Source organism: Xyrauchen texanus, chromosome 19 (genome assembly GCF_025860055.1).
Source record: "Xyrauchen texanus isolate HMW12.3.18 chromosome 19, RBS_HiC_50CHRs, whole genome shotgun sequence".
NCBI classification, from domain to species: domain Eukaryota; kingdom Metazoa; phylum Chordata; class Actinopteri; order Cypriniformes; family Catostomidae; genus Xyrauchen; species Xyrauchen texanus.
Genome location: NC_068294.1, coordinates 26,723,619 through 26,733,816, shown reverse-complemented (window position 1 = coordinate 26,733,816; position 10,198 = coordinate 26,723,619). Strand labels below are relative to the sequence as shown.

The window sequence follows — 10,198 nt, the reverse complement described above, 5'->3', positions numbered from 1 at the left end:
TGCAGTCACAAAACATGTACTGATAACACTATATCCTGCCCTCACAAACAACTACTTGACTGGTCCATCATCATCAGGGCTGAGAAAAATAACGAAGCCCTCTTACCTGATCCACTTTGGCAGCAGTGAACGTGATTGTCAATGTCAACTTGTTAATTATTAAACAATTTTACAGTACATTTACAGTATCAACTTAACCGAAACTATTTATTCAAGACAAGTTCTGGTACATTATGGATAAGGTGCCATTTTTGAATAACAGAAAATTGTTCTGCTTATAAATAATAATAATAATAATAATAATAATACAATATAATTTTAATTGTAACAGTAGCACACCTATATTCAACTCAGCTGGGTCAACTGGAGGAGCTGCTGATCCATGGTGTAGGCTGGAAGTTGGAAGGGGGTAGATGTGACATCGATCCCAATGACCACAGAAGTAGAAGGACCTATAAGGAAATTACATTAATAATTATAATTAGAAATATTAATCTCAGGATATTCTACAGTAACTGAGCAAATACAGCTGCTGTGCTATTAATTTGCCACATCCGCTGAGGTTAAAACAGACATGGAAGGAACAGTGGATGCACGTGCTGGGAAGTGCTCCTCGCCTGCAGAGGATGGACCCTACTAATTGGCCTGCTGATCCTCTTGCCAAAGTACACTATGCACACATACACATACACACACACACACAAAGTACAAATTCAAAGAATGGTATGTAAAACAAAGTACTTTTATTAGCCTGCTGGAGTACCTGGGAAATAATAACGATGAAAAAATTGTCTTAACATAATTTATAATGTCTAAAACAATAGTATGTGTGCAAAATAATCTGTAATCAAAACTGTATCATCTGTAAAATATGCCTGAAAAGTCCTTATATTTGACAGTGTGTGAAGATTGTTTTAAACATAAAAACGGAAGAAAATACATTCAATATTAAAAGAAAGGCAATGAGATCATTTAATATGTAGCCACAGTGCAGATTATTTCTCAGTCTGTATAGTATTTTAATCAAATTTCAAAATAAACTATAAATATTTGGGGTTGAAGCTGATGCACAAGAATAGCCTATTCTTTCTTAAAAATCCTGGAAACAATGTATTACTAATTTCTACAGTGCGCTATTTTAAATTTTCATACAGTTGATCTGGACTGACCTCTGCTGGTAAGATATTTTGGCAATATTCCCTAATGTTTAACTGATGATCTAAAGAGAACATAGTAAACTGATTTCAGGTACAACCATGTGCAGGATCCTGATTAAACATTTGCAAAAATATGGCTCAAAATTATGGAGCTGATAAGCCAAATGATTCATTGAAGCAGCTTTGCTTTATTTAACACAGCATTATTCAAGTTTATTTTTTGTAACATTTTTCAAAAATGCTCTTAATACATGGACTAAAAGCCAGAAAACTCATATTTTGATTTCATGTCTGTTAGCTTTGAAGTCATCTAAGGGCCTATGCCCTAAATGTTGCCAAAACTCATTCCAAAACCAACCTGTCTGAATTTTGCAAGATGCCTTGTGATAAAGCCTGAAATTTTTAGAGAGAAAACTGTGATATGAGCACTGCGAAAAAAAAAAAAGAAAAGATAAAAGAAAAAACTCAACTAAGATCAAGTCGTCTATGATCTAAGGATGGATGATGTTAGAAATTGAGCAACTGGACATGAAGGTCAGTTGTTATCAGAGATGTGACCCATGAGCCACTTACAGAGTTGCAGAGGTCTTTAGATGAAATGGGAGAAACTGTCAAAACATAACTATATCTTTTAGCACTCCAGGCAGGCAGTTTTTTTTTCTTTGCCACAAAATCACAACAAATACTGTCAATATTGCATCATTCATGCCATCCAGCATCGTAACTGAAAAGCTTGTTGCTATCAAGGGCAACATGGAGATGGAGCCAACCCCTAAGCAGAACAATTCAGTCAGCTTAAGTTCTGTATTTAGGATTAAGCTTAATTTTCCATGTATTTTTTGTACCTACCCAAAACACATGATGACAACAATTAATGAAATGTGTGTAATTCTAGTAAAAAAAAAAAAAAGAATTACGAATTTACTGTGTAAATAAAAGTTTAATTGTGTAAAAATGCTCAAATAAAAAGGAAAATAGGAAATTGCTAAGCCAAAGTAACTTTAAACTTACATCGAAAAAAGAGGTTAAACACATTAAAAATGAGTTTTATGTGTTTAACCTGATCGGCGGCGTGTTTGATGGAGGCGAACGCAGCGAAGTCAATAATGACAAAATATAGGAAAAATCGTAATGGAAATGGACCAGAGACACTAGTTAGTATTGATGAATCAGATGAGGAGCCTGATCAAATGGATGTTGGTAGGATAGAGGGAAATAGACATACGAAGGAAGATGCAGGATCAAAGAAAAGAACGAAAAATCAACAGGAAAGGGAGGTAAGAAGTTCTGGGAGAGTGGAAATGAACAAGAAGCAAGGAGTGAAAATTTGGTTGAGTTGAAGGTAATACTGAAATTCATAGAGGAAGGTGGATTACAGAAGGTAAGTCCAATTGCATTAACGAAAGAGTTGAGGAAAGTAGTTGGAGAGATTAAGCTTGCTAGAGTGTTAAAGAATGGAGATTTGTTGGTAGTATGTAACAATGAAGAACAAAAAAGGAAAGTGATGAAAATTAAAGTAATGTGTAAACAGGAAGTGGTGAGTAGCAAACTTGTTGGTCAGAGGCAGTGGGTAAGTGGAGTTATATCTGGTGTGCCATTAGGAGATTATATGGAAGAGCTTAAAAATAACATAAATGAAGGGCATAGTTGGTGCCAGACGATTGTTTATGAATAGAGTAGGGAATAGAATAGAGAGTCTCTCAGTAGAGCTTAGATTTGATGGAGTTATTTTGCCGGTAAAGGTCAAACTTGGTTTTATCAGTTACACAGTGAGACCATATATATCTCCTCCCTTAATATGCTATATGGGCATATTGCTTTGGTGTGTAAGTCTAAGAAAAGATGTGCAAGGTGTGTGTGTGTGTGTGGGGGGCATGATTATGGCAAATGTGAAGGATCTGGGCTTAAATGTTGTAACTGTGGAGGAGAATAGTGTTGCGTTTGCGGGATGTGAGGTGAGGAAGAGAGCTAGTGAAGTGCAGAACAAGAGAGCTAAGAAGAACATTACATATGCAGAAGCAGTTAAAATGGTTGATGCAAAGAATAAAGAGAAAGTTAAAGAGAGAGACGTGCAAATGGAGGGAAGGAATGAGTTAGGTTCAGAGATGGAGGGTAAGATCATAGAGGATACGATGACTGTGAACAAAGTAAATTTCTTGCTGTTCATAGCTGAAGTAATTAATAGTACTGCACAAACAGAAAAGAAGACAATTAAGATTCAAATTATAGTCAGGGCAGCAGACAGATTCTTAGGAGTAGAAGGTATATCATGGGTAATGATTAGGGATGGGTTGGTGAATGAGACACAGTCGAGTCAGGAAGCTTGGTTTGGATAGGAGTGATGATTTTAATATTACAATGGAATGCAAGAAGTCTTGTGGCTAATGGATTGGAATTTAAATGTATTATTAATGAGATGGAAATTAAGCCTGATCTGATATGTATACAAAAGACGTGGCTTAAACCCACATTTGATATTGTTATAAAAGATTATGTGAGTGAGAGAAGAGATCGTGGGGAGGGTAATGGGGAGGGTGTATTATTCTGATCAAGGAAGGTCTACATTATAGAACTTTAGATAAAGGTATAACAATAGAGTATGTGGAAGTGGAGGTGTGGGTGAATGGATTAAACTATGTAATAATACATTTGTATAATCCTTGTAAGAAATTAATGTTGAATGATTTAGAACAAATAGAGGGCCAAAATGGAGATAGGGTGATTTGGTGCGGGGACTTCAATGCACATAGTACGTTAAGGGGAGGTTTAGTGACAGATGGTAACGGTCGGGTGGTGGAAGATCTGATGGAAATTAAGAATTTGGTGTGTTACACAAGGGTAAATGTGGATGCAGGGAAAGAATCTGTTTTAGATTTAACATTGACATCTTGTTCAATTGCAGGGAGTACTGAATGGGAAATAATGCGACAAGACACTACAGGAAGTGATCACTATCCTATATTAACAACAGTGCAAGTAAATGCAGGAAGAAGTTATGTGAATCAGGGAAAAATGGGTAAATGGAGGTATGATAAGGCGAGTTGGGAATAATTGATGAGTTTGAGTGAGCAGGGATTAAAGAACATTATAATAGAAACGGATAGATCAATAGAGATGATCAGTAGAGAAATAGTAAAAGCAATTCAAAAAGCAGCAAATAAATATATTCCAAAAAGTAAAGGGGGTAGAAATATTAAGATAGTTCCCTGGTGGAATGAAGAGGGTGCATGTGCAATAAGAAGAAAAAGGAAAGCATTTAGGAGAGTCAGGAAGTCACGTAACTTTCCAAATTTGATAGAATATAAACAAGCTCAAGCAGTTGTAAGAAGAACAATTAGGAAAGCCAAGAAGGTGTATTGGATGTCATACTGAAGTGAAATAGGTAAAAATACATCAGTAGAGGTGTGGGGCATGATTAAGAAAATGAAGGGAATTCAAAAGAATAATGGATATCCAGTTTTAAGCATGAATGGAAAAACAGCTGTGGAGGATGGAGAGAAAGGGGAAATGTTTCTAAAGGCGTTTATTAAAGTAAATATTTCAGAAAATGTGACAGAATAAGAAAATAAGAGAGATGACTGTGAAAGAATATCCAGATTTAATGGGGGGAAAAGAGACTGTTAATCATCTGTTGGATGCCCCATTCTCTATGAGTGAATTAAAGCGGGCAGTGAGAAGAATGAAACAATCTACTCCAGGTTTGGATGGAGTTAGTTATTGAATGATGAAGTATTTAAGTGAAGTTTCTATAAAGGTGATTTTAGCATTTCATAATAGAATATGGAAAGAAGGTATAGTTCCTCAAAGTTGGAAGGAAGCATTAATAATACCCATTAAAAAGCCAGGGAAAGACCCAAGTAATCCCATAAATTATCACCCAACAGCTCTTACCTCTCATTTATGCAAGGTTATGGAGAGAATGATAACTGATAGATTGACTTATCATTTGGAAAAACTGAGCTGTTTTTGTCCTTATCAAAGTGGATTTAGGTGTGGAAGAGGGACTTTGGATCCAATAGTATCTTTAGAAGCTGGAAGGCATTTATAAATAAGGAAAGTGTCATTGCTTTTTTCTTTGATATATAAAAGGCGTATGATATGCTGTGGAAGGAGGGATTATTAATAAAGCTGGGAAAGATGCATAATTGGGTTAAAGAAATTTCAATCGGGAGGAGAATTAGGGTGAAGGTTGGCGGGTTTATATCCTCTAGTGGTGTGATTGATAATGGAACACCCCAGGGCTGTTTAATAAGTCCACTTTTATTTATCATCAAGATTAATGATGTTTTATCAAGAATACATACAAGTATGGGGAAATCATTGTTTGCTGATGATGGGGCACTCTGGATTAAAGGAAAGAATATAGAATATATTATAAAGAAAATGCAATGTGCGTTAAATGAAGTAGAGAAGTGGTCAGGGGATAATGGATTCAAGTTTTCAGTGGAAAAGTAAAAAAATAATAATTTTTACAAATATGAAGAGGAAGGTTTATGTTAAATTAAAATTATATAAACTAGAACTGGAACGTGTTAATATAATAAGATTTCTAGGAGTATGGTTTGATAGTAGATTAACCTGGAGAGAGCATATAGAAAAGATGGTGGGAAGATGTAAGCAAGTAGTAAATGTAATGAAGTGTATTTCAGGACAGGAATGGGGTACAGATAGGTTGGCTTTATAAACTATATATACACATCTATGATAAGATCTATATTGGATTATGGTTGCATGGTGTATGGTTCTGCAAATAAATCTAATTTAATTAAATTGGATAGAATTCAGGCTCAAGCCCTAAGAATTTGTTGTGGAGCATATGTATGTGATGTAAGGGAGTATGTGGGGTCAAGATATGGGGATTATTTGCACATTTATACAGATGCTTCGAAAGACCCCAAAACAGGTCATGTGGGTGCTGCATTCATAAACCAAAGTTAAAAGTGTATAAAAATAAAAGGATATCAGTATACCTATCAGTGTATACTGCAGAGATGTTTGCAATAATTATGGCAATAAGGTGGATTAGTGAAGTTAAAATATCTAAAGCAATAATATGCTCAGATTCTTCAGCTCTAATAAGTCTGAATGAGCAGAAGTCAGAAACTAGACAAGATATGATAATAGAGATTTCTCAAGGATTATATTCTCTTCACCAAAATAGTACAAAGGTACAGTTTTTGTGGGTACCGGCTCATATTGGGGTGAGAGGTAATGAAGAGGCTGATATTTTAGCAAAAAAGGCCATAGAGAGTGAGATAGTTGATATCCAGATTCCTTTTAGTTGGTCAGAAATAAAATCAATAATCATAAAGTATATTATGAAATTATGGCAACAGTATTGGGACACTGACACAAAAGGTATACATTTGTATGGTATACAGTCAGTAGTGGGTAAGGGAAGTGTCTCAGGTGGGAGAAGATTTGAGGAGAACATCATTTCAAGATTAAGATTGGGGCACACAAGGTTGAACAGCACAATGCACTTAGTAGGCAAACATCCATCGGGTCTATGTGAGATATGTGGTGTAAATGAAACAGTTGAACATGCTTTAATGCACTGTAGGAAATATACTGTTGAAAGGAATGAGTGGTAGGATGAACTTGTTGAAAAGGTTGAGCAGTTTACAATTAAAAATGTATTAAATCTTGGTAGAAACATAACTCCATTATTGTTACAGTATTTATGATAGTACAGGTTATGTACATATATAGTATGTATATATATATATATATATATATATATATATATATATATATATATATATATATATATATATATATATTATTATTATTATTATTATTTTTTATTAATGTATTTTTATTTATTTTACCCCTCCATGGGGGCTGAGTGAGGGAAAGGAGGAGCTGAACACGCAGCGGTGCGTATACAGCAGTGCAGCGATCGTTTACGCACCGAGTCTATTTTTGCTGTGCTGCACCGCACTGAATTAAAGTGGCAGCGCATTGTTCACATTAAAATAGACATAGATTGACAAGAAACTGTAATAATTTCATCATATACGCATAATTTCAGTTAATGTGTTCTACAGTTACTAAATTACAGGGTCAAGAAAAACAAAAAAGTATGATTATTGTCCCAAAAGTTGCAAAATGACATCATATATGATTTTTTTTTACCCTAAAAAAAGACAGAGTGAACCCAAATGCGTCTCATTCTTCTTCTTAGCAACAGATATAGCGTTCTTCAACTCGAACTAGGCCTACATGTAAAACAAAGAATCACAATGATTAAAATTAATTTTCATACTGTTTCAATGTCTTAAACAATGTCAAAGTTAACGTTTGGATTTAAAATCAAAATCACTTACACATTTTTTTATTTTGTGGCACACAGAAACTGCGGATCAATAGCGCACTGCAAACGCAGCATATGTGAAAGCACTATAGCGCGTGCTGCTCCTGTACCGTATACGCACCGCATAGCATACGCACTGCACACGGAGTATGTGTGAAACGGGCGTGAGGGTGATTGTATGTAGACTGGTGGAGTAAGGTAAATTAGAAGATTGTAAGTAGAGTGTCAATGGTCCATTTGGGTTATAGGTGGCGGTAATGCACGTATATGTCTGCGATCCGCCGTAAAACACGAAGAAGAATAAGAAGTAGAAGAAGAGTTGATTAAAATGGACATTTGGGGGGAGAAGAAAGAATAAAGAAAAACGTAAAGTCGCGTGATCTGCGAGAGGGCGTGGCTTATGGTTTGTTCTGGGAGTTTTTGGTGAGTTGACAGTCAAACACAAAACTGTCGAACAAAATTATCAGCTGTACATATTGCGTGTTTTTAATTTTAGTATGAACAGATTTTTAACTTTCGTCTCTTCACGCAACATTTTGAGAATTTGTATCTGTGTCTCTGTGCAGCGCTTCATATGTTTATTTTTGAACGTTAGCAAGTTAGCCAGTTGTGCTCACAGTACAATGAGAACCGTAGAGTGAATTTGCATCCTTTTAATCACAAGCGTTTGTGCTTTTTTCTAATCAGTAGTTTAACTGATATTTTGTACAAGCCTTCGTCATAGAATCGAATCCTTCCATTAATTCAAATGCATCGTGGTAAATCTGATTCTGGAAATTATTTCATATCACTGTTGTTTCTCTCGCATTTACATTTCTAGTTCGAAAAACATGGACCAAAAGATTCCATATGATGAGTATCAACTGCCAGTAGTCTTTCTTCCGTCCTATGAAAACCCACCTGCGTGGATCCCTCCACAGGAGGTGAAAATCTCACATTTGTCTCACATTTTTAACTTGCCTTTTGTGATCATATTGGCTTAATTCAAATCTTTTTTCTTACAATCAGAGGATACATCACCCTGACTATAGCAACGAGCTCACTCAGTTCCTACCTCGCACTGTAGTCTTAGAAAAGCCCCCTGGTGCACAACTGGGCTTCAATATACGTGGTGGAAAGGCCTCACAGCTTGGTATATTTATTTCTAAAGTGAGTGTTGCCATGTGAAACCAGTTTGTTTGTTGTTCTTCAGCAAAAAATAATTGACATGTAAATCATCTTGGTTTTGACAGGTGGTACCAGATTCTGATGCCCATAGGGCCGGACTTCAAGAGGGTGATCAGGTGCTTTCTGTCAATGATGTGGATTTTCAAGACATAGAACATTCAAGGGTAAGAGTTGATGTGTCAATAGCACAAGAGGCTAAACTAATTTAATACACTCCTCAAACTGAATCCATGTACTATTGGTCCCTTAGGCTGTGGAGATTCTAAAGACAGCAAGAGATATTTTAATGAAGGTTCGCTACTTCCCTTACAGTAAGTGTTTTATATTCCTTCTCTTGTGGTACATGCTGAATATTAGACAATAAAGAAAAAGAAAGATGAGAAAATTCTCATCAAATCGTCATGCCACCCCAAATGTGAATGACTTTCTTTCATCTGCTGAACACAAACAAAGATTATTGGAGAATATTTCAGCTCTGTAGGTCCTCACAATGCAAGTGAAAGGTGACCAGAACTTTGAAGCTCCAAAATGCACATATGCAGGGGAGTTTATACTAAAAAAGGACTTTAATATTGATTTGTTTCTCTGCCACACCTATCATATTGCTTTAGAAGATGTGGATTTAACCACTGAATTTTATGTGATTTTTGGAGCAAAGTCCTGGTCACCATTCACTTTTAATGCACTAGTGATTTTTAAATATCTTATGTTTGATATATTTCCTGATATTCTATTCTAGGCCTACATTACCTAGTAATTGTTTTAGACACTGTAGTGATGATTCCAGTTATTTGATTTAATTGTATTTGACATGAAGGGATGACACTGTGTTATATTGAATGTTAGAAAAAGGGTTAAAAAAAATGTCCTTGCTGATAAAAAAAAATTATGTTTCTGACCCTATTTAGAGTCCATGTTTAATGTTGTTACAGGCTCATTTTGACTGAATAACAAAAACACGTAAAAGCATAGTTTCATTGTTAATGGTCTAAGACATTTTCCAGTTGCTCAACTGGTAAATCGTATTACTAGGAATGCCAAGATAACCAGGGAATGCACAAACTGATACAATGTATAGCTGGAATGTTCTGTAATTCACTTTGATGAAAGTTTACTAAATGCATGAATGTTAATTAAATCTTTTTCTAGATTACCAGAGGCAGAAGGAAAGGACTGTACATTAAGTGGCAGAGCTGAGCCTCATCAGTCAGAATGAACTTAATTGCAAAGTATGCTTACACATACAAGGAATTTGTCTTGGTGACAGAAGCTACCAGTGCACAAACAATAAAACAAGAAAGAGATGATAATAAAAAATGATAAAAAATTTGAATAGAAAATATAAGTATATATAGAAATACATAATAACTTAAGCCTATATATATATATATATATATATTACATGTTTGTACAAATACAAATCTTATATACAGATGCAAGGGAATGTAATGGCAGAAGAGTTAGGATATGTTGGATGAATATAAATAAACTAAGTTGTGTATTGCACAAATTGTATTGCTCAGTGGGGCAGTTTTAACTGTTCATGAGATGGATGGAC

At 35.3% G+C, this 10,198-nt stretch overlaps 1 protein-coding gene across 1 annotated transcript; it reads left to right on the top strand.

Annotated features, from left to right (window-relative positions):
• The first annotated feature begins 7,774 nt into the window (after positions 1-7,774).
• On the top strand, positions 7,775-10,121 carry LOC127660252 (PDZ domain-containing protein 11-like). Its single transcript, XM_052150385.1, has 6 exons — positions 7,775-7,896; positions 8,294-8,396; positions 8,482-8,622; positions 8,706-8,804; positions 8,891-8,951; positions 9,790-10,121. The coding sequence occupies exons 1-6, from the start codon at positions 7,874-7,876 to the stop codon at positions 9,822-9,824; spliced, it is 462 nt and encodes a 153-aa protein (XP_052006345.1). The 5' UTR covers positions 7,775-7,873; the 3' UTR covers positions 9,825-10,121.
• Positions 10,122-10,198: the final 77 nt, after the last annotated feature.